This window comes from Anomaloglossus baeobatrachus, chromosome 1, assembly GCF_048569485.1.
Source record: "Anomaloglossus baeobatrachus isolate aAnoBae1 chromosome 1, aAnoBae1.hap1, whole genome shotgun sequence".
In the NCBI taxonomy this organism is placed as follows: Eukaryota; Metazoa; Chordata; class Amphibia; order Anura; family Aromobatidae; genus Anomaloglossus; species Anomaloglossus baeobatrachus.
The window spans coordinates 119,020,262-119,046,899 of NC_134353.1; the positions used below are offsets into that span (position 1 = coordinate 119,020,262).

Here is a 26,638-nt window from a genome sequence, read left to right on the forward strand (position 1 = left end):
AACTCAACTGCCTGTTTCCTGCCTCAGACCCTCTGAACTCCTCGGTGGGCATGTCCAACCGCCAGGCTCCGCCCCCTGGTGTGTTCATCAAGCACTGAGGGAGGTGACTAGGTTTTAATGGTTGGCTGATGACACCTTTTTGGTGGACAGGTGTTGTGCGGGGGTCTATCGGTGACTACCTGGCTAGTCCAGGGCGTCACACATACACAATAGAAACCGAGCACCAAGAACAGAGTAAGTGCGCACTATGAGAACCGGGCATCAAGAATGGGATAAGTGCGCAGTATGTAAACCGGGCATCAAAAACGGGGTCCGTGTGCACAATGGAAACCGGGCATCAAGAACAGAGTAAGTGTGCACAATGAGAACCGGGCATCAAGAACGGGGTAAGTGTGCACTATGAATCATTAACCATTGACTTGGACGTATGCAGCAGCGTTTGAACCAGCAAAATAGTAGATGTCAAATATAACAGCAGTTTCTTCATTTGATTCATCAGGGAAGAATAACACATTAACCCCACCGATAGAATAACTTTCTAATAACTATAACAGCTTTATTATATGCAGCGTACAGTTTTGTAGACATCGGTATGATCTACACTAGTTTTTACTATAAGAAACTTTGAACTTATCCAGCAAATCTCCAATCTGAGAATACAGCAGCAGCGCCACCTACTGGTTACTGACTAATAATGCAGGGGAACATTGTGAGAATCACACAAAAAAGCTTCATATGCACCACTAAACGAATTATCAACTTTAAAGGGGATTCGTCACATTGAACAAATCTGCCCATCAAGCATCATGTTATAAAGCTGGAGAAGCTGAGCAGAGGGGTATACAGTATTGTGGGAAAGGATTTACTATAACTTGTGTTTTATGCATATACTGTATATCCCTGCTCATTCTCGCTGTCAGGTCCAGCAGATGTCCTAACAGTTAATGACAGCTATTTCTGGATGCACGTTCATACAGGGAAAGCTCAGAGGTCCAGTGGGTGGTCCTATCTGTGACTGACCAGTTTCCAAGTATGAACATGCACACACAGGGTCATAGGCTCAGAGGTCCAGGGGGTGGTCCTATCACTTGCTGACCATCCGTGCATGAATGTTCATACATGAAAAGCTGTCAGTCACATAGGACCACCCACTGGACATTGAGCCAATCTGTGACTCACTGCTTTCCCTGTAGGAGCATGCATATACAGTTAAACAGATATTGTGAGAGCATGCATACACAGCTGTACAGATATTGTAGGAACATGCATACACAGCTACAGTGCCTTGCGAAAGTATTTGGCCCCCTTGAATTTTTCAACCTTTTCCCACATTTCAGGTTTCAAACAAAGATACAAATGTTAATGTTATGGTAAAGAATTAACTACAAGTGGGACACAATTGTGAAGTTGAACGAAATGTATTGCTTATTTTAAACTTTTTTTAAAAAATAAATAACTGAAAATTGGGGCGTGCAATATAATTCGGCCCCTTTACTTTCAGAGCAGCAAACTCACTCCAGAAGTTCATTGAGGATCTCTGAATGATCCAATGTTGTCCTAAATGACTGATGATGATAAATATAAGCCACCCGTGTGTAATCAAGTCTCCGTATAAATGCACCTGCTCTGTGATAGTCTCAATGTTCTGTTTAAAGCACAGATAGCACCATGAAGACCAAGGAACACAACAGACAGGTCCGTGATACTGTTGTGGAGATGTTTAAAGCCGGATTTGGTTACAAAAAAAATCTCCAAAACTTTAAACAGCCCAAGGAGCACTGTGCAAGTGATCATATTGAAGTGGAAGGAGTATTATACCACTGCAAATCTACCAAGACCCAGCTGTCCATCCAAACTTTCATCTCAAATAAGGAGAAGACTGATCAGAGATGCAGCCAAGAGGCCCATGATCACTCTGGATGAACTTCAGAGATCTACAGCTGAGGTGGGAGAGTCTGTCCATAGGACAACAATCAGTTGTACACTGCAAAAATCTGGAAAAATGGAAAAAATTTATGGAAAAGTGGCAAGGAGAAAGCTATTTCTCAAAGATATCTATATAAAGTGTCTTTAAAGTTTGCCACAAGCCACTGGGGAGACACACCAAACATGTGGAGAAGGTGCTCTGGTCAGATGAAACCAAAATCGAAATATTTGGGCACAATGCCAAACGATATGTTTGGAGTAAAAGCAACACAGCTCATCACCCTAACACACCATCCCCACTGTCAAACATGGTGGTGGTAGCATCATGCTTTGTGCATGCTTTGCTTTAGCAGGGACAGGGAAGATGGTTAAAATTGATGGGAAGATGGATGGAACCAAATACAGGACCATTCTTGAAGAAAACTGTTGGAGTCTGCAAAAGACCTGAGACTGGGGCCGAGATTTGTCTTCCAACAAGACAATGAACCCAAACAAAGCAAAATCTACAATGGAATGGTTCACAAATAAACGTATCCAGGTGTTAGAATGGCCAAGTTAAAGTCCAGACCTGAATCCAATCGAGAATCTGTGGAAAGAGCTGAAAACTGCTGTTCACAAACGCTCTCCATCCAACCTCTTAGCTCGAGCTGTTTGCAAAGGAAGAATGGGCAAGAATTTCAGTCTCTTGATGTTCAAAACTGATAGAGACATACCCCAAGCGACTTGCAGCTGCAATCGCAGCAAAAGGTGGTGCTACAAAGTATTAACTTAAAGATGAATAATATTGCATGCCCTAATTTTTTAAAGTTTAAAATAAGCAATAAACTTCGTTCAACTTCACAATTGTGTCCCATTTGTTGATTCTTCACCAGAACATTAACATTTTTAACTTTATGTTTGACGCCTGAAATGTGGGAAAAGGATGAAAAATTCAAGGGAACCGAATACTTATGCATAGGCACTACGTGACAAGGAAAAAAAAAAAAAGTTTGCCGGCTCACCTGCTCACTGGAGACCGTTAAACTCTGGACCGTGCATGGAGGGAAAGTCGGCAAGACTTAGGCCGTAAATCCAAAGGAGGTATCCAGCAATCCAGTCCAAGAGAATATTCTTAAAATGTGCAAACATTTATTAGATCATATTAAAAAATCCATACAGGGTCGACAACAGCCTTTTGGGCTATTGTCGACCCTGTATGGATTTTTTAATATGATCTAATACATTTTTGCACATTTTAAGAATATTCTCTTTGACCGGATTGCTGGATACCTCCTTTGGATTTATGCATAGGCACTGTATATAGATACTGTAGGAGCATGCGTACACAGCTAGAGATACTGTAGGAGCATGCGTACACAGCTAGAGATACTGTAGGAGCATGAGTACACAGCTGTACAGATACTGTAGGAGCATGCGCACACAGCTGTACAGATACTGTAGGAGCATGCGTACACAGCTGTACATATACTGTAGGAGCATGCATACACAGCTAGACAGATACTGTAGAAGCATGCATACACAGCTAGACAGATACTGTAGGAGCCTGCGTACACAGCTAGACAGATACTGTAGGAGCATGCATACACAGCTGTACAGATACTGTAGGAGCATGCATACACAGCTGTACAGATACTGTAGGAGCATGCATACACAGCTGTACAGATACTGTAGGAGCATGCATACACAGCTGTACAGATACTGTAGGAGCATGCATACACAGCTGTACAGATACTGTAGGAGCATGCATACACAGCTAGACAGATACTGTAGAAGCATGCATACACAGCTGTACAGATACTGTAGGAGCATGCGTACACAGCTGTACAGATACTGTAGGAGCATGCATACACAGCTAGACAGATAATGTAGGAGCATGCGTACACAGCTAGACAAATTCTGTAGGAGCATGCGTACACAGCTAGACAGATACTGTAGGAGCATGCGTACACAGCTAGACAGATACTGTAGGAGCATGCGTATACAGCTAGACAGATACTGTAGGAGCATGCGTATACAGCTAGACAGATACTGTAGGAGCATGCATACACAGCTAGACAGATACTGTAGCAGCATGCATACACAGCTGTACAGATACTGTAGGAGCATGCATACACAGCTAGACAGATACTGTAGGAGCATGCATACACAGCTGTACAGATACTGTAGGAGCATGCATACACAGCTGTACAGATACTGTAGGAGCATGCATACACAGCTAGACAGATACTGTAGCAGCATGCATACACAGCTGTACAGATACTGTAGGAGCATGCATACACAGCTAGACAGATACTGTAGGAGCATGCGTACACAGCTAGACAGATACTGTAGGAGCATGCATACACAGCTGTACAGATACTGTAGGAGCATGCATACACAGCTAGACAGATACTGTAGGAGCATGCGTACACAGCTGTACAGATACTGTAGGAGCATGCATACACAGCTAGACAGATACTGTAGGAGCATGCGTACACAGCTAGACAGATACTGTAGGAGCATGCGTACACAGCTAGCCAGATACTGTAGGAGCATGCATACACAGCTAGCCAGATACTGTAGGAGCATGCATACACAGCTGTACAAATACTGTAGGAGCATGCGTACACAGCTAGACAGATACTGTAGGAGCATGCGTACACAGCTAGACAGATACTGTAGGAGCATGCATACACAGCTGTACAAATACTGTAGGAGCATGCATACACAGCTGTACAGATACTGTAGGAGCATGTGTACACAGCTAGACATATACTGTAGGAGCATGCGTACACAGCTGTACAGATACTGTAGGAGCATGCGTACACAGCTGTTCAGATACTGTAGGAGCATGCATACACAGCTGTACAGATACTGTAGGAGCATGCATACACAGCTAGACAGATACTGTAGGAGCATGCGTACACAGCTAGACAGATACTGTAGGAGCATGCATACACAGCTGTACAAATACTGTAGGAGCATGCATACACAGCTGTACAGATACTGTAGGAGCATGTGTACACAGCTAGACATATACTGTAGGAGCATGCGTACACAGCTGTACAGATACTGTAGGAGCATGCGTACACAGCTGTTCAGATACTGTAGGAGCATGCATACACAGCTGTACAGATACTGTAGGAGCATGTGTACACAGCTGTACAGATACTGTAGGAGCATGCATACACAGCTGTACAGATACTGTAGGAGCATGTGTACACAGCTGTACAGATACTGTAGGAGCATGCATACACAGCTGTACAGATACTGTAGGAGCATGTGTACACAGCTGTACAGATACTGTAGGAGCATGCATACACAGCTGTACAAATACTGTAGGAGCATGTGTACACAGCTAGACAGATACTGTAGGAGCATGCGTACACAGCTAGACAGATACTGTAGGAGCATGCATACACAGCTGTACAAATACTGTAGGAGCATGCATACACAGCTGTACAGATACTGTAGGAGCATGTGTACACAGCTAGACATATACTGTAGGAGCATGCGTACACAGCTGTACAGATACTGTAGGAGCATGCGTACACAGCTGTTCAGATACTGTAGGAGCATGTGTACACAGCTGTACAGATACTGTAGGAGCATGCATACACTGCATACACAGCTGTACAGATACTGTAGAAGCATGTGTACACAGCTGTACAGATACTGTAGGAGCATGCATACACAGCTGTACAGATACTGTAGGAGCATGCATACACAGCTGTACAGATACTGTAGGAGCATGCATACACAGAAACTGACACAGATCGTACTGCCCAATGGACCTCTGAGCCAAGTATGAGCAGTGATTAGAAGTTATACTGAATCTTCTCGCACAAGACTATATATCAGTCTACTGCGCTGCTCCTGCTATATAACACGGTGACCGAATATTGGGTAGCATTTGCATAGTGACATGCTCCTTTAAGGCATGAACACAATAGAAGAAAAAACAAGCACAGTATAGAGATGTGTGGACCGCACAGATCATCTGAAATGAAGGAAAGCAAAATCTGCTGTGAACATGTCCACCTTTACAATGGAAAACCACTGAGGCTCTACATGATTGATATGGAGACATTACTTACTAATCCTGTGTAGTACACACACAAACCCATGCTAAATCTCGTGATTTACACTTGATGGTGATTGTCACGTTGCTGAAAGAATATCATACCCTGTGAAGCAGTGCCAAGGAGTTCACCTATTGGTGCTTTTACACACCACTTTTTGGAATTGGCACAGTTTCTATAATCAAAATCTTAAAGGGTTTGTCAGGTCTAAATCCATAGGTTTGTAGTCACTACGTGAGGGAGGTCACATGGCCGCAGGTATACGATATGCAGACTCCCCGCCAGAATCCAACTAGAGGGCTCAGTGTATGGAGCAAGGCCGCAGCCCTATAGTCATAAGGTGGCATATCACATTCAGGGTCACAAGACTGCTGTTTCCAGTGTGCTATGTGAGGATTCACATGCCGGTAACTACATAGCGAGACATAGAGGGACTGCAGACTTCTAGATTTAGACTTTAACAGTTGGAGCACTATGCTTACCAATATAGCGTGCTGCATGACAGTATATTCACATAGCACAGCCATTTTAATAAATCGCATTAGTAACTGCACAATTGCCCACAACTACTGCCGCAGAGCAATGCTGTAGCAGCTCTTATCTTGGTGCATAACACATCTGTACTAAAGCCTTCTCCCTGGATCCACTTCTGCAGTGGTGTTTTTTCACACTGAGTTTTTTGGAGGAACGCTCCAAATCCTCTTCAAAACCCCTCTATAATGTTTCTGCTCCAAAAACATACCAAAAAGACTCAAGAGTCCAATTCATCAAAGCTTTTAAATCTGTATTCTGGCATAAAAAAAAAGCTTTGAAAAATTTGCGGCTGCGCTAAAACTTTGTGACTTCTGGTGTTCTATGGCGGGGTGGAATGGAGTGTGGAGATTACCGCTCATCAAATGCATGGTGAGCAGCAGAGTTCTCTACACTACAAATCTCTTTCCTTAGGGACTGGAGTAGGATTTGTAGAGACACGAACACAGAGGTGCACTCTGTGACGACAGACTTTTTCAATATGTGTTGTGGGTTAAATTTCTTACATTAGCCAGACGTATTGTTCTTCTGTGTGTTAACTCATGCTTGCTAAACTATTGTTTCTGACAGACCCTTCTGAGCATTCATTGTAATGTAGTTGTGTATTGCTAATCTAATGTAAATTACCTCAGTGGCCATTGTCTAGTTTGTGGATTGCAGACTACATGTAAATATCCTCAGTCTTTCTGTCCACATCATTTAAATGAACATTATCCATGCAGCTTGAAATTCATCCAATAAGAGAAGTAACCTTGTACAACCAATCCGATAAGGGCACAGTATATCCTAAGGGAAGGCTCGGGCTATGAAAGGGGACTTCTTGGAGTCACCAGGGGTTGATGGATGTTGCATGATCCAGTCTAAGCTCTTAGGAGCTGGCTAGGGGATAAGAAACAGGATGCCTTGTGGACTCGGTCTAGGGACTTTGGTTCTGACTAGAGGATCACTTGGCTACATGGCTTCAATCTAGGGGCTCGGATTCCGATTGGAGACCATAACCGCAGTCTAGGGATTTCGACTCTGGCTACCAGGATTAGATCATATCATCATACCAGAGACTACTTAAGGAAGAAACCCATGTTGGGACAATTTAGTCACCTGGCTACAGACTTTGCTGCGCTCGGTAAGCTTCCTACGCTTGCCACTATTCTTTTCTTGGAGTAGCTGGCCCTTGAAACCCTGATGCATGAACAATCTAACCCTGGTGAGCCAGCAGAAGGGTGAGACTCTGTTGCCTGTTACATTTGTGTGTTTTGCTGGTTATGTGCCGTTAATTGTTTGGGGATCCAATAAAGTCTTAATATTGTGGTTCCCTCACCCTGTGTTGTCCGAGTAGTGTTCCGTCCACGGTTAAGAAGGTCGGGCGTTCGTTTGGGATGAACCCTGGGCCACGCTGTCTTTCTGAAGGCGGCCGGGCTAGCGGACGAGAGCACTCACTGACGCCAGTGTCTCCATACACTCCCTTTGGCCAACGCTCCAATACATGAGCAAGCGTCTACCTCTAGCACATCTCACCAAGACCGGCGTGAACAATGCTGGTCTTTATGAATCAGGCCCTCTGTCTGCCGTCCTACATAAAATGAAGTCACATTACTAGGACACCTTCAGTTTTTATTAATGTAACCTCGAGTCCTTACGTCCTGCAGGATTTGTGAGAACTAAGTTGCTAAAATATTGGTAATGCTGTGTTCACACATGACCATAGATTACTGTTCTGTTGAAGATTTTATCAAATATGCAACTAAATATATTGCTAATTTGCAGAACAAACTGACATGCTGAGGAATTACATCTGTGAAACCGATTCACTTTGCTGCTACTGTAACTGTAAGTCATTGTGGATTTTCTGTCCGCAAATCCATATGGAAAATTGGCAGCAAATGCACAATTATGTGCGGCCCCAGGGAACGCTCACATGTGTCACATTTGCAGATTATAGATCTGACATCTGCAAATATTTACTACATTTCAGGCAGACGCTTGGGATTTCATTAATCTGTGTGTGGCTAATCCTCCTACTTGCTGCTTCTTCTCGCAGATTTTTTCCCATGGTTTTGGACTAGGAAAATTCTACTCTAAGGTCAACTACATTTTTACTACTCAATAGTAAAGGAAAAATGAAAGCAATTGTGAATTCAGACAGATTGCGTTATTTTAGTATATTTACCCAACACTTACTGTCATGTAATTTAGGAGGATAAAGACCATATAAAACATAGCTGCAGAGAGTCCTCCAGAATGAACCGGGATAGTCCTAACGGGACAACTCGTTAAAGTATAAGGAGAAAATGCAGCTAATTACTGCAGAAGATTGTAAAAGGCAAAAAGTGATCATAACATGTGGACATTTATGACAGGTTACTTCTCTGATAAATTCATCCTATCTTAAGTGCCCCAAGCCCTAGGGTGTGTAGTCAGATTGTAATGACATTTCCATTTAGGAGTTCTGCGGGTATGGACACCTTGGATCCGGTCTCCTCCTACATTTTAATGTGCAAAGGCACATTAATGAAAAAGGGTTTGTTCAGTGAAAACAAGTTGGGTTCATTCTATGAATCTTCACTTTTGCATTATGGAAGCCAAGTACAATATATATTATTGTATTTCTTCAAGCCATGGTGACTTGAATGCTCTGCAGGAAGATCAATCTTGTGCAGGCCCTACATTGGTCCAACAGGGTCCTCTCCACAGTTATCTTTATAGCATCAAGCCATTGGGTTGCTGGTCTTCCTCTTAGCCATGTTCCATCTATTGTTCAGACCACTATGTCCATCTCTAGTGTTTGCTCTCTTCATATGATGTGTCCAAAATAAATTGTAGCTTGGTGATCTTTGCTTTGACTGACACGTCTGGCTTGATTTATTCCAAAATTGATTTGTTTGTTCCGCTCCCCATCCATGGTATTGATAACATCCTTCTCCAGCACCACATTTTGAAAGCGTTGATTCTTCTTCTGTCTTGTTCCTTTATCATCCAGGTTTTGCATCATTAGGTTACTATAAAAAAGACCAGACTCTGTACGAGCTGTATCTTCAATCACTAATGACATGTTGTTCGATTTGAAGACCTTGTCCAGTGACTTAGTTGTTGATTTGCCCATAGCTATTCTCCTATTGACTTCTGATGTGGTTGCCACATCTTCAGTGATCATCGATTCCAACAGGTTGAAGTTCTTTACAGGTCCATTTTGTCACCATCCATCTCAAATGTGTCCAGGTCGTACCTGGCAGTAGTCGATATCTTTATCTTCTTTGCATTGATTAGTACTTTGACAAAGAACTGCTAGAGTAACAAGCAGGATTCAGAAATGGCAGAGGAACAAGAGATGTAAATGCGAACATTAGATGTATAATGGAAAAGGCTAAATAATACAACAGGGAGCTCTATTTCTGCTTCATCAACTACAGTAGCAAAGCCTTTGACTGTGTTGATCACCATAAAGTTTGGAATACTTTGAAGGATATGGATGTGACAAACCATCTGATCAGCCTCATCAGGAGCCTTTACATCGACCAAGAAGCAACAGTTCAAATGGGACACAGCAACACGGCATGGTTCAAAGTAGAGCGAGGCGTTAGACAAGGCTACATCTCGTCACCATTTCTCTTCAATTGATATGCAGAAGCTATTTTGAGGAAGGATGGACTTGCCGAAAGAAGAAGGAATCAAAGTTGTTGGATGCATCATCAACAATCTTAAATACGCTGACGATACAACATTAATAACAACAAGCATAGATGGAATGAAGGACTTATTACAGAGTGCCAAGATGGAAAGCTCACACATGAGACTCCTACTCCATAGAAAGAAGACAAAAGATATTGACTACTACCAGGAGCGACCAAGACACACATGTTTAAAGAAGTCTCCACAAGACCAAACTGATACCAAACATATCAAATACTTATTTATCACCAGAACCTTACCACCCATGATTGGCAAAACACATAGGATTTATCGAGACAAATATCAAAGTGCCCGCCAACTTGTCACAAAAACCTGTCCTAGATTGCATGAATTCTAAATGAACACTAGCGCCCAAAGAGGATGGTTTAGGAGAAAATACTGGAAATCCAAAAAGCTGCAGACTGGGCTACGGATCCTGTCCTGGATCAGAAGATTGGATGCAAACTGCTCAATAAAATAAGGTGACGAATATATTCTTTCTTTCTAGGCTGAGGAGCTGTAAACCTGCATAGTGAGCTCAGTCAGTATGCCAATTAATTATTTTTTTTTTTATAATGCTGCTTATTATTATTTTTAAAAGAGAATTCATTTAAACATTTTTTTTTTTTAATATCTGATTGTGGAACTTTTATTATTCTAAGATCTATTGACTAAAATATACCTTGTGGAACAACCAATTTAGGGCTAAATTAGCTCGGTCCTCAAGGGTTTAATAATTTTTTTACTCGGAAAATATACAGTACAGACCAAAAGTGTGGACACACCTTCTCATTCAATAAGTTTCTTTATTTTCATGACTCTGAAAATTGTAGATTCACATTGAAGACATCAAAACTATGAATTGACACATGTGGAATGAAATACTTAACAAAAAAGTGTGAAACAACTGAAAATATGTCCTATATTCTAGGTTCTTCAAAGTAGCCACCTTTTGCTTTCATTACTGCAGTCACATGCGTTGCTTGACGCATGTGACTGATGCGTTGTACAACGGATGACAACGGTGACAAAGAAAAGAATTTCTTTGTCGGACTCAGTTGTGTGCTGGGGGCAGAGTTCGGGGGGCGGAGCTGAGGACATCAGTGCCGCGGTCTGCATGGCTGGGGACAGGTGAGTGAGTGTGTGTGTCTGTCTGTGTGTATGTATGTGTGTATGTGTGTATATATATATATATATATATATATATATATATATATATATATATATATATATATATATATATATATATATATATATATATATGTGTGTGTGTGTGTGTGTGTATACATGCGTGTGTACATGCGGAGTGCGGGAGGGGGCAGAGCGCAAGCGGCCGGAGCCAAGCGGGGCCGTGGAGTTGAGGACGTCAGTGCCACGGGGACTGCAGGGCTGGGGACAAGTGAGTGAGTGTGTGTGAGTGAAACTGTGGGTGTGTGTACACATGCGGAGTGCGGGAGGGGGCGGAGCAGAGTGGGGAAGTGTCGGCCTCCTTGCACACTGTATCCAGGGTAAATATCGGGTAACTAAAAGCAAAGCACTTTTTGTTTGGTTACCCGATATTTATCTTGGTTACCAGCATACACCGCTTATCGCGGGCTCCCTGCACCCGTAACCACTGTAAATATCGGGTAACTAACCAAAGCGCATTGCTTGGTTACCCGATGTTTATCCTGGTTACGGGGGCGGGGAGCCAGAGAGCGCATGCGCAGCGAAATCCTACGGATCGCGCTGCTCAAAAAACATTACAGGCTGCATTGCTCCCGCCCGGCGGTCAGTTAAAAAACGACTGAACGCGACGCAGCGGATGCAACGCTGCATCATCACTCACAATCCGTCACTAATAGAAGCCTATGGGGAAAAACAGGATTCCTGCAAAATATTTTGCAGGATACCGTAATTCCTCAAGGCTACGGATTGTGACTGATGCAAAACAACGGAAGTGTGAATTTAGCCTTAAAGAGAATCTGTCAACAGGTTTTTGCCACCTAATCTGAGAGCAGCATAACTTAGCGGCAGAGATCCTGATTCCATTGATGTGTCACTTACTGGGCTGCTTAGTGTAGTTTTGATATAATCACTGTTAAATCAGCAGGATATTATCATTAGAGGACTACTTGGCATGCTGCAGGTAGTCCAGCATATTCATGAGCTCTGTATAACTGCTAGATCTACAGCAGAGAAATGAGAAATCAGCGATTTTATCAAAATGACAGCAAACAGATCAGTAAATGATACCGCTGGAATCAGGGTCTCTGTCTCTACATTATGCTGCTCTCAGATGGGGGAGCAAAAACCTGGTGACAGATTCCCTTTAAGTAGGAAAAGGACAGTGCTATGCTGCGTTATCACCTGGTAAAGTCACACATTTGTGGTAATAAGCTTTTGAAATCTACTTTTCTTCCTACAAATGTCAACCTTTAACCCTATTATTTGATGCAGTCGCAATAACAGGAAATTTAACAAATAACCTTGAAGTAATGAAAGGCTGAGAAATACATTGCATAAAATAATGTGAATAATGTGTAATGGTGAAATGTAACAGTACCGATGTTAATTGCGGTTTCCTGCTTGTCTCCCGTTAGAATCCAGATTCTGATATCGGCTTTCACCAAGGTCTCAATGGTTTCTGGTACGTCGTCCTGCAGCTTATCTTCTATGGCTGTTGCCCCAAGTAAATGGAGGTTCTAAAGGTAAAATAAAGAGAAATTAAAGGGTTGTACATTATGGTGAATTACAGATGTGAAAAGTTCTGTATCGATATCAGTCACCATTCTGTTGTTGACTTTTACCCTCACCATAAAAATCCAAGAACAAAGGATAATTATGAGGGTTTCCAAACGCACAAGGCAAGAATTTCAATCTTAAAGGGAACCCGTCAGGTCCAATATCCACCCAGATCCACGAGCAGTTCTGGGTACATATTGCTAATCCCTGCCTAACCGTCCCTGTATGTAGCAGAATACATAAAGAAATCTTCAGAAAAAGTATTTCTAAAGATCTGTTATGACATGCTAATGAGGCCAGCGACTAGTTGTAAGGGCGCTCATTCCACCCTCTTAGCATGGAAGCAAGCCGACAGGAACGTCCTAACATGCTATTCAATGCAGCATCATCAGCTGTGACGCGCATACCTGTGTCCGCTGTTACTGCTGACCAGAAGCCCCGGTACTTCTGGTCATGTGCAGTATGAAGCCGGGTGTACGTGTCCCAGCTTTAGAGAGGTCTAGTGCGCATGACTGGAAGTGTCGGGACTTCTGATCAGCGGTAACCGCAGACACAGGTATGCGCATCACCGCTGATGACGCTGCATTGAGCAGCTTGTTAGCGCTCCCCTGTGGGTGTACTACCATGCTAAGAGGGCGGAATGAGTGCAGGAACTAACACCCTTGCAACTTGTCCCTGTGCTCATTAGCATATCATAAAGGATCTTTAGAAATACTTTTTCTAAAGATCTCCATCTATGCTAGTGTATACAGATACAGGGACAGTTAGGCAGCGATTAGCAATATATACCCAGAACTGCTCGTGGTTCTGGGTGCATATTGCATCTGACAGGTTCCCTTTAAGGGTACTTTCACACTTGCGTTGTTTTCCTTCCGTTACAATCCGCCCTTTTGGAAAACAGCGGAATCCGTTAACGGATTCCGCTGTTTCCCATAGACTTGTATGGTTGACGGATTGTACCAAAAGGACCTGCGTTGCTTCCGCTGGGCGACGCTCCGTTGCTTCCGCCCAGCAGGAGGAACGCAGCATGTAACGTTGTTTTGAGCAGCGGAATCCTCTGGATTTCACTGCACATGCTCTTTTTTTTTTTTAAATCACAAACTTTATTTTGGCTTGCGGTGGCCGAACGTTCAGCTGAGCACACGGCCGTCGGCAAGTGACAGTGCTCAGCTGAGCGATCGGGCGCCGGCATGCCCGGGCGCCGGCAGATGACAGCGCTCAGCTGATCACCCGGCGGTCGGCTGCAGGGAGCGATCAGCTGATCACCCGGCAGCCGGCAAGTGACAGCGTTCAGCTGATCACCCAGCGGCCGGCTGCAGGGAGCGATCAGCTGATCACCCGGCGGCCGGCTGCAGGGAGCGATCAGCTGATCACCCGGCGGCCGGCTGCAGGGAGCGATCAGCTGATCACCCGGCGACCGGCAAGTGACAGCGCTCAGCTGATCACCCGGCGGCCGGCTGAAGGGAGCGATCAGCTGATCACCCGGCGGCCGGCAAGTGACAGCGCTCAGCTGATCACCCGGCGGCCGGCTGCAGGGAGCGATCAGCTGATCACCCGGCGGCCGGCTGCAGGGAGCGATCAGCTGATCACCCGGCGGCCGGCTGCAGGGAGCGATCAGCTGATCACCCGGCGGCCGGCTGCGGGGAGCGATCAGCTGATCACCCGGCGGCCGGCTGCGGGGAGCGATCAGCTGATCACCCGGCGGCCGGCTGCAGGGAGCGATCAGCTGATCGTTCAAAATAGTCTGCCGCCGGTAAAACTGTAAAAAAAAAAAAAAAAAAAAAAATCAAAAACGGATTCCGTTGTTTTGCAGCATCCGTTGTGCCACTATATGCAACACATCCGTTGCATCCGTCACAGAACGCAATGCAACGGATACTGTTCAACGCATGTGTGAAACAAGCCTAAGGAGAAAACAGAGTCCAGTGAGCAGGCGGAAATTAATTCCATTTGTTTTCTTTCTTTATTATAAACTGTCGTAATAAAATAGCACACAAGGAGAGCAATCTTGGCAAATGCAGATAGCGATCTAAATGAGAGTCATTCTTTCGCCTTCTTTCAATCTGAGTTGCATGGCACACAAGTAGTACGTGTCTGGGCACCTTAGAAAAAGTAAGGTTTTTTACCTGTTCCAATAAACTTGGAAGAAATAACTAATAACTGTATTCCGACAATCATGCCCTCTGCCAACGTCCACACTGGTGGCTGCTATCAGTAGTAAATCCTTAGTTCCCACTAGAGCGTGAACTTTTGAGAAAACTTTGTAGCACGTTCTTAAAAAAATATGGATACCAGCATTTTTCTGCATTACATGAATAAAATTTGTAATATCCTGAATCTTCGGACAGGTATATATTTATATCTGAGACACAGGCCAACTGGAAAAATTATTATATAAACCTCTAGATCTGTTTAGCACAGTGTTATGTGATCGATTAAAAGGTAAACTGTCAGCAGGTTTTTGCTATGTAATCTGAGGATAGCATTAGTTGGAGTTAAAACAGAGAATTGAATGATGTGTCACATGTCAAGCTCCTGTGCAGTTTACCTAATGTCCTAGTGATAAAACACTCAGTTTACCATTGCTGTGACTAGCGGGCTTGTGCCATGTTGTGCGCCCCCCACTTGTGATCAGCTCCTGTCTATAGATATGTACACACAGAGCCTGGTGTCAGCGGGAGCATCTTTCTCACCTCTGCTGAATTGCTAAATCTAAGAACTGTGATTGTGTCACAACTGCTGCCGTCAGTAATTTATCGATACTTTGTTGGATTCATGGTCTCAGATGAGGTAGTAGTAACCAGCTGACAGGTTCCTTTTAATGAGCCGATACAGGGTTTGACTTATGATTTGATGATTATAAAAATGTGTTTGTTACAATCAGGCTTAACAAAATTTCCGAAAGACTTGGCAGCTTTAACCCCTTAGTGTTGGAGCCAATTTCGACCTTAAAGGGGTTTTCTGGCTTATTTTGACTTTTTGTTGTTATTACACTATTGGGCTACATTGGGGCAGGTAAGTAGAAAGTGACTACCTACCTGTCCTGCTGTCAGCGCCTCTCCCCTGGCTCAGAGCGGTCCTACCATGATTTTGCTGCTCCCTGTGATGTCACGAGGACAAGTGCAGGAGCTTATGCGCTTGCATAGTAGACAGGCAGCACAGGCGATGTTATGTATCCGCCCTGCTGAGCCGGTACAGTGTGTGGCGTCCCCGCCCCCTCTTCCCTGCACCCGCCCACACATCCCATAATGCAGGGGTCTTGCTGCCTGTGCGCTACATGCGGCCCCCATGCTGCTGGCAGTGCGCAGACAAATGGCCCCCCCTGCTGAACGCGGCCTGTGCTAGGAGCCCGTGCAGTCAGCACTGTATATCAGATGCCAGATTCCAGGGCGCTCTGCAGAGCTTCTGTATACAGCGATGATCAGACACCGGCCAATCAGAGGCAGCAGCTGATCAGTGGAGAAGCTGCATAGAGAGGCGCCCTTGCACAGTGCCTGGAGATCTGAGATTTGATATACAGCGCAGACAGCACAACCCCCTGCAGAGGCCGCGATCAGCAAGGAGGGGGCTGTGGCCGCAAGAGGCAGACAGGACACTGAGGGAACGAGGAGAGGTGAGGAGGATTTGTGTTTGGTTTTTTTGCGTGTGTGAAGACTGGCAGACTGGGGGGCAATTCTACAGGATAGAGCATTGCTACAAGAAGAGGAGCCCAAGGCGACAAACTACAGGATGGGCAGAAGAATGGGGCACAATACTATAGGATGGGGACATTACTATAAGATGGGCAGAAGGATGGGCACATTACATTACAATAGTATGGGGACAGGGATGGGCACATTACTATATCATATGTGCGGTGGGTGTGAGGCGATTGTGCTGTCACAGATGAGAGAAGCAGTATCACTGCTGTGTACTAGCAATGATTGGAAATACAGAGCAGTGATATCTCATCTGTGACAGCACAATCACCTCCCATCCACTGCACATATAATGTAGTAATGTGCCCATCTTTGCTAGGTCGATGAGAGGTCCGTGCTGGGGCAGAATACTGACAGCCAATGGCTGGGCAGAGGGCGGGGCTGGACACTGAGGCCAGGCGGTGTCAGCTCTGACTGTGAGGTTCGGGAGTCAGGCACGTCATGTTTGGTTGAGCTGCAGGTAAACAAAGAGCTGCAGAGAATAAAGGGATAATTCAAGAGGAACAAAAGTTAGAAAACAAAAGTTACGTAGGGGTGATTTATATGACAATACAGCACAGACAAACTGAAGAGCTTGGAAGAGAAGGAACAATATCTGAATTTTGGAACACATTTGGCTGAAAGATTGCGGGCACCATGTCACATTTATAGGTCCCCTTGTTGAGGATAAAGAATTGAGTATCCAAAAATATTTAATTCAGCCATTTCATAGACTCAGTTATATAGTTCAGTAGATGTGAACTAACACACATATTTGTGAATGCTTTTGTTTCTTACTAACATGTATATATGTATATTGCATATTCAGTGTATTTTCCTTAGACTCAGTATATACTAGGATATATATATATATAGATATATATATATATAGATATATATATATATATATATCTATATATATATATATAAATATATATATATATATATATATATATATATATATATATATATATATATATATATGTATAGCTTGAAGATGGCTGCTATTTCCTGTCCTACACCCAAGACAGATGGACAAAGGAAATTCCTGGAGTCTGGACTGACCAATCCAAGAAGGATGTGTAGATCTCTCTACGTCATGAAGCCCTGCCCTGCGATACTTGATTGGACTAAAACTTTTGTTTACACCCCCTTACTGCTCGGTCTAGAGTTTCTTTCAAACAATAAAAAATACACTTGGTTAAGAGCCAGTCATGGAGATAGATGTAACTGACTTGCTGTCTAGTTATTTAATCTCTAAGTGCACTCATGACATTTTTAATTAGAAACAGCAGCCGGATCCGAGAGATCCTTTGAGTCTCATCATCATCATCATCGTCATTCTCACCTTGACACCCTAAAGTACCAAAACAACAGAAATCCCCAACAAGTGAACCCATTTTGGAATCTAGACACCTCAAGGATTTTATTTAGGAGTATAGTGAGCATTTTTAACCCACAGGTACTTCACAGAATTTGATAATATTAGGTCGTCATATTAAAAATGTTGAAAAAAAAAATTCACAAAAATGTTGCTTTAGCACCAAATTTCTCACTTTTACAACCAGTAATACCAAAAAATGGACCCCACATTTTTTTACCCACTGTCTTATGAGCATGGCAATTCACATATATAGTAAAAAAGCTGTTACGACAAACAGGAGAGTTCGGAATGGAAGAAGCAATATTTTGTTAACATGGATAGCAAGCACCAAGTTGCATTTGCAGAGTTTGCAGAGTCTTAGAGGTACGGAAACATCAGAAACCCTAGTTACCCATTTTGGAAACTAGACCCCTCAAGGGATTTATGTAGGGGTGTGTTGCGCTTCACAGAACTTTTTAAAATATGGATGTGAAAATTATAGTTTTTTCCCCGCTAAAATGTTTTTTGTTTTTTTTTTTAGCCCGAGATATGTAATATTGACGATGAACAATAATAATCATAATAATAATAATGAGAAAACAGAACTTCTTACTTTGTTACGCAATTTCTCCTGAAGACCTTGATACCCCATACATGGTCAAAAACTAAATGTTTGGGCACATGACAGAGCTAAGTGAACCTCACTATTTGATTTTTGGAACACAAATCTAATATATAAATCTGAATGTGTGTATGTATGTATGTCCGGGATTGGCATCTGCACCGTCGCAGCTACAGCCACAAAATTTTGCACACTCACACTTCTGGACCACGAGAGCGTCATAGGCTATGTTTTGAGGGGAAATTTTAACCCCGCGCTTTACAGTTATTCACCAAAAAACCTGCCTCCATTAAAGCGAATGGAGCTGGGAGCCACAGTTCAGCCAGAACTACAGAAGAATGTGCAGCCACGCCCTTATATGGAATGTTAGCGTGTCACAATGCAGCCAGGGAAAGAGACAGGGAAAGAGGCAGACACAGACAGGGTAAGAAACAGACACACACAAAGAGACAGACACAGGGAAAAAAGACAGACACAGGGAAAGAGACAGAGGGAAAGAGACAGAGGGAAAGCGAGGTAAATAGACAGACAGGGAAAGAGAGGGAAAGACAGACAGGGAAAGAGATAGACAGATAGGGAAAGAGACAGACAGGGAAAGAGATAGACAGGGAAAGTGACAGACAGGGAAAGTGACAGACAGGGAAAGTGACAGACAGGGAAAGTGACAGACAGGGAAAGTGACAGACAGGGAAAGTGACAGACAGGGAAAGTGACAGACAGGGAAAGTGACAGACAGGGAAAGTGACAGAGATAGATAGACAGACAGGGAAAGAGACAGAGACAGACGGAGAAAGAGACAGAGACAGTCAGACAGACAGGGAAAGAGACAGACAGACAAAGAGATAGAGAGAGACAGAGAGATATATACAGAGGGGGAAACAGACAGAGAGGGGGAGAGAAACAGAGAGGCAGTTACTATCCCGGGCAGCGCTGGGTGCTATGTTGTGAGGCGAAATTTTTTACACCGCGTGTTCCAACTTACCAATCAATTTTGCCCCTATCTACATAATGGGGAAAAAGTGAAACGAAAAGTGTTGGGGGCAAATTGACAGCTGCCAGATGTGAACAAGGGGGACTTAAAGAATGAGAGCAATGGCGCCAAAGAGTATATACCGTACAGTTGCTAAGGTGGGGCCCCGACATGGGATACTTACCACAATCGGGGATATAAACACACACACAAAATGCGCCACACACTACCACGTACATGAACACATATACCACCCTCAGCACAGATTTCACACATACACCAACCTCGCCACATAATCACTCTAAACACACACAAGTCTGGTATTATCCTTCAAAAATAAAAATCTGATTAATAAGCAGCCAAACTACAAGAACAACAAATGTACCATATAGGAAATACGGCAGCTGTCAGTCACATGATCTGTCTATTATGTGTATGTGTGAGCTAATATATACTGTCAAGGGGGAGGGCTTTCTGTTGCCTGGAGATTTATCAGGCTGCCAATAGCAACCAATCACAGCTTAGCTTTTATTTTGCTACAGTTAATTAATCTGAGCTCTGATTGGTTAATATAGGCAACAATTTAATAATTACATTTCTATCTATTTGCTTTGTGGTTTTTGTGCAGAATACATTTTTGTTAATACATTCTATTTTGTTAACAGCAGTTATTAACCCGGGGGCGAAGCCGGGTAGTACAGCTAGTCTAATATATAAAGCTGAATGTGTGTATGTATGTATGTATGTATGTATGTATGTATGTGTGTGTGTATGTATGTCCAGGATTGGCATCTGCACCGTCGCAGCTACAGCCACAAAATCTTGCACACTCACACTTCTGGTCCCAGAGAGCGTCATAGGCCATGTTTTGAGGGGAAATTTTAACCCCGCGCTTTACAGTTATTCGCCAAAAAACCTGCCTCCATTACAGCGATTGGAGCTGGGAGCCACAGTGCAGCCAGAACTTCAGAATAATGCGCAGCCATGCCCTTATATGGAATGTTGGCGTGTCACAATGCAGCCAGGGAAAGAGACATACACAGACAGGGAAAGAGGCAGACAGGGTAAGAGACAGACACAAAGAGACAGACACAGACAGAGACAGACTGACAGGGAAGGAGACAGACAGGGAAAGAGAGACAGGTTAAGGGACAGACACAGACAGGTAAAGAGACAGACACAGACAGAGACAGACACAGGGAAACAGACAGGGAAAGAGACAGACAGGGAAAGAGAGGAAAAGAGACAGACAGGGAAAGTGACAGAGATAGATAGACAGACAGGGAAAGAGACAGACAGTAAGAGACCGACAAGGAAAGAGACAGACAGACAAAGAGATAGAGAGAGACAGAGAGATATATACAGAGGGGGAGAGACAGACATAATTACATTTCTATCTAATTGTTTTGTGGTTTTTGTGTGCAGAATACATTTTTGTTAATACATTCTATTTTGTTAACAGCAGTTATTAACCCGGGCGAAGCCAGGTAGTACAGCTAGTTTGAACATAAAAATAAAGAAATAGGGAACCATTCACCGCTTTAAAAGGTATGCCAGAATAAGCCTTGCACATGGGCATCCAGGATCCAAGCATGGTATAACGGCAGCAAGCCGCACAATATAAGTCAAGTAGAAAAATAATAATCCAGCTGGGAATCAGACCAGAGGAAGGCGCTATAACCGAAACGCGTTGTCCTCACACCCAGCCATACCAAATTGTCAGTATGGATATACCAGTGTTCTAATCAGCTTTTAATATCAGAATAAAAGTTATTTTTTACATGGATTCCCGCTGGATTATTATTCTGCTCAAATTTTAACATATTACATTTGCAAAGCCCCTGAAGTGCTAAAAATGCAGAAACACCCACATGTGTCTCCATTTGACAAATTAAACCCTATAATGAATTAATTTATTGGTGTTGCATTTTGAACCCAGAACCTACACAGAATTTTATTAGCTTGGGCTGTGAAAACAGAAATCCTAGGGTTTTTCTGTTAAAATTTTACTTTAGCTTCAAAATTTTAATTCAAACAAAAGGGTAACAGGAAAACATTGTCAGGACAGTTCATGTAATTTTTGCCGAACATGGCAGTACATTACTATTTGAGTACATGACACGGATCAGATGGGAAGGAGCGTGACTTGGTATTTAGAACGCAGATTCCCTTTGAATAGACTGTGGTTTCCATTAGACAAGCCTCTGAGGTGTCAAATCGGCAGAAACCCCACAACTGACCCCATATTGGAAACGTCACTGCGTAAGAAATTCATCTAGAGGAGTAGTGATTATTTTGAACCCATTGGTACCCTCACAGAATTTTATAACATTGTGACATGGAAATATAACATTTCGGTGGTAAAAATGTATTTTTTATTAGCTGCAACCCTGTTAATTACACAAGGGTGATCACAAGAGCAATCCTAGAAGAAAACCAGTTAGAAGCTTCAAATGACTTGAGGAGTTGGTTAATCTTCCAGCAGGACAATGACCCAAAACATACTGCTAGATACAATGGAGGGTTTAGATCAAAGTACGTTCATGTGTCTGTCACACGGTATTTAGATCTGAACTCACCAGGGGTTTGGCGCCTTGTGACCCTATTCACACTGCAGAGTCTGACATGCCACCTGGTGCTTTTGAGTTGCTCACTGAGAGCTGGATGTTAATGATTGGTTTAGCAGGAGATAATTTCTGCTGGCCTGTGAATTGCTGCTAGTGTCATGATTTTCTGGAATCCTATCACGGTTGCTTCCGCCCCTTAAAAGATGGTGGAATCTTCTCCTCTATGATAATAGTTTTTGTGGTCTATGTGCATTATGATGCAGCTCTTTGTGAACTGCTGTGTGCTATCTGGTGTGTTGTGGAAATACTCTTTTGTGTTTTGATTATTTCATGCTCTTTGATTTCTGTGAGTTTGTGTTTTGGTTTCCCCCAGTCTGTCCTTCTTTGTGGAATTTACCATTCCAGTCATGGCCTTCTCCTTGTTTGGGGGTGGATGGGTATTTGACCAAGGGCTGATCAGGAGTCAGGGCTGCACTGGTGGTCCAGACATCTTCACCTTCAGAAGTACCTCTGGCATAAGAGACAGTAAGGCGCCCCTATCTTCAAGGTCAGTTTAGGAGCTCCTGTTCCCAGTTACTACGTCACCCTTATGACCGTATGAAAAGCCCAGTCTCAGTCCAGACCTAAATCCCATTGAGAATCTGTGGCAAGACTTGAAAATTATCTCCATAAAACCTCGCTGAGCTAAAGCTATTTTGCTAAGAAGAATGGGCAAATATTTCAGCCACTAGATTTGGTGGATGTCTCTACCAGCCAGTCACAAGACCTGCAGCAAGAGGTGGTGGTAGAAAATATTGAAAATATTGACTCAGAGGGGTTGGATACAAATGCACGGCCCAACTTTCAGATTTATATTTTTAAAATATAAAAAAACAAAACAAAACCCAACATGTATCATTTTCTTTACACATAAATACTTGGTACTTAGTGTTTATATATCTCATAAAATCCCTTGAAAAATACAGTTAAATTTGTGGGTGTAATGTAGAGAAATGTAGAAGAGTTCAAGAGCAGAGATGAGCGAACCCAGGGCAGTTCGGCCGCTCAACGGCTGCAGACGAACCGATCTTCCACTGATTCGAACTTGACCCGAACCCCAATGGAAGTCACTGATTAGCAGGTCGAGTCTTCGTCCACATACAGCCAGCCATAAGCAGAATACGTCCGGGGAGGATGGGCAAGATTTTTCCATTTTTTTGGGTTGCACACTACATTTGATCACGCTGTTGTTACCTCTAGTACAAGCCGTTAAAACACTGCAAGCGGCTTGCACAGGGCTGAGCACCGAGCGTACCCGAGCACAGCGATGCTCATGCGAGTAGTCAGCATATGTAAAGTACCCGAACTTCAAATTCGAACTCTGCTTTTTTTCCCCAAAAACTTGGTGTTCAGTTTACAAACACCGAACATCAGGTTCGCTCACCCTTATGGAAGAGGTAGGTTTACTTTTTTAAGGCACTGTATATTTCTGTGACCATAAGCAGCAATAAATAAATTGCAAGTACTAGGTTTTCATTGTCAGCAGATATGTAGCCTTGGATAATATCCCCTAAGGTTCATTTACTAGTTCCTTAAACAAAAAAAAAGAAGTGATTTTTAAAGGTTAGCACTGCAGATCATCACACGGGAAGTCTAGACAAGCCAGCCAAATACATGAAAGTGAGCAAAATGTCTTTTTTCCATTTCAGAATGGCAGGTCTTAGCACTTTGTGTGCTGATGAAATGTGCGACACAGTGCAGACTCCTGATTAAATTACGCTTTACAATAACATCAGGTCTGCTGTGGAACGTGGAAATGAGTAAAGGCGTAAGCTCAGGACATGACAGAGTTCACACTCCGGCATAAATAAACCCATGTAATAAAGAAGACACTGTGCCCAGATTCCGACTAATTAGAGGCTTTTATAGAGTGATAACTGTAGTAGTGATCTAATTTATGCAGCTGCTTTATGGTCTCAATGGGCCATATAATAGTGAAATATGACAAGCATTTCTCATTATTTTTAATAAAGACTAGTAAATACGGTAAAAATAACCTCATATTCAGGTCTAAACATAATGGGATCCTGCCAGGTCCAGATAAAAATAAAATATCTCCTGTTGGCATGCTGCTATGAGCCTGGCTTTTGAACCCAGAATTTAATAGGCCAGATGTGATCTTCGGGTCCATGTTTAAGTGCCTCTCTGGGTTTTAAAGGATACGTGCACTCTGCAGTCACACATTAATTGTGGAAATACATTTTACCATTTCGCATTGCAATGTAACAATCTACAGCTCTCAATTGATGTTGTCCTGCAAGAAGGTGAACCTTCACCCCAAGTCTCAAGTCTTTTGCAGCATCAAAAAGGGTTTCCTCTAGGATTGCCCTTTATTTAACTCCATCCATCTTTCCATAAACTGTAACAATCTTCTCTGGCCCTGCTGAAGAAAAGCTTCCCCACAGCAGGATGTTGCCACCACCATGACTGATGGTGGGGATGTATTTTTCTGTGTGAAGTGCAGTGTTAATTTTCCACAACATATAGTGTTTTACATTTAGCTGTAAAGTTCTTAGTCTTATCTGACCAGAGCACCTTCTTCCACATGCTAGCTGTGTTTCAGACCTAAACATGAGGGAAGACCCAAAAGAAACAGTAATCGTCTTCAGGAGGGCAGAGAAGACATAGTAAAGGCTTCTGTGACCACTTCTCAGTCAGTATACCTGCCGATGCTATTGGGGAAGGTTGAATTTCGCTCCATTGATTTTTTTTTCCCCAACGAGTCATTTAATCTTTTGCATATTTAGTGATTACAGATTCACGCAAAATGCGCGGCTATGAAGCTTTCGTTGCCTTTTGGGTAAAAATAAATGAATAAAAAAAAGCATCGGAAACAGTTACGCTATGAACTTGTTCCTAGAAAGCAAATATTAGAAAAACACATGTTTATGAACGGTTCTTTTGTCTTTAGCGCGGTGACATGTCAATAGATGATCAACTTCAATCCACACGTCCTTCAGATGTGACAAAAATTGGTCAAGCCATTCTGGAAGATGGTCTTCAGACCATTGTAGAACTCACGGAGTTCACTGGGATTTCATGAAGATCCTGGTCAACATATTTTAAAAGGAAAATGAAAGAAGCTGAAGCATAGTTTCTGGTTCCTTTTTGCCTAAAAGGAAACAAAACCTCACAGCCACACGTTTTTTTGTGTCAATAAGCCATCACAACATAGGAAAGAGATTGAACAAGTCAAAAAATAAAAATCACTGGAACCAAAAACAACCTTCCTCAACAATGTAGGCAAGAAAAAATGTTATGCATAGAAGCAAAAAGGCAAATGATAAATGTAAAACCACACCTCAGCCTTTAAGTCGAGAAGAATACAGAACTCCTTCAATAAGACCCAGAGAAGACAGATATAGTTATGGTACATAGGTTGAAGAAAAGACACACATTTTTTTTTCTATAATATCTATCTATCTATCTATATATATACACACACACACACACACACACACACACACACACACACACACACACACACACACACACACACACACACACACACACACACACAAACATACATACATACATACATACATACATACATACACACACACACTGTATATATACACATACACACACTACAGTTCAAAAGTTTAGGGTCACTTAGTTATTTAATTATTTTTGAAAGAAAAACACTTTTTTTTTTCAATGACGCTAACATTACATTAAACAGAAATACACTCTATACATTAATGTGGTAAATGACTATTCTAGCTGCAAACGTCTGTTTTGTAATGCAATATCTACATAGGTGTATAGATGCCCATTTCCAACAACCACCACTCCAGTGTTCTAATGGTACATTGTGTTTGAAGGATAATGGATGTTTACAAATCCCTTTAACACCCTTGTGCAAGTATGTTAGCACAGCTTAAAACAGTTTTGATGATTAATGAAGCTATAAAACCGACCTTCCTTTGAGCTAGTTGAGAATCTGGAGCATTAAATTTGTTGGTTCCATTATAATCTCAAAATGGCCAGAAAAAGAGAACTTTCATATGAAACTCGACAGTCTATACTTGTTTTTAGAAATAAAGAATATTCTATGTGAGAAATTGCGAAGAAACTGAAGATTTCCTACAACGGGGTGTGTACTACTCCCTTCAGCGGAGAGCACAAACAGGCTCTAACCAGAGTAGAAAGAGAAGTGGGAGGCCGCGCTGCACAACTGAGCAACAAGACAAGTACATTACAGTCTCTAGTTTGAGAAATCGATGCCTCACAGGTCCTCAACTGGCAGCTTCATTAAATAGTACCCGCAAAACACCAGTGTCAATGTCTACAGTGAAGAGGTGACTATGGTATGCTGGCCTTCAGAGTGGCAAAGAAAAAGTCATATCTGAGATTGGCGAAAAAAAGGAAAAGATTAATATGGGGCAAAAGAACATAGACATTGGACAGAGGAAGATTGGATAAAAGTGTTATGGACAGATGAATCGAAGTTTGAGGTGTTTGGATCACACAGAAGAACATTTGCGAGACG

General features: G+C 42.7%; 1 protein-coding gene across 5 annotated transcripts in view; it reads right to left on the reverse strand.

Moving 5' to 3' along the window:
* ATP8A1 (ATPase phospholipid transporting 8A1) overlaps nt 1–26,638 on the reverse strand; it is a 324,895-nt gene that overhangs the window by 82,887 nt on the left and 215,370 nt on the right. For all 5 annotated transcript variants that reach the window (XM_075347005.1, XM_075347007.1, XM_075347004.1 and 2 more), the window contains one exon: nt 12,730–12,868. In XM_075347005.1, coding sequence (XP_075203120.1) covers nt 12,730–12,868 — 139 coding nt within the window. The remainder of the gene's footprint in view (nt 1–12,729; nt 12,869–26,638) is intronic.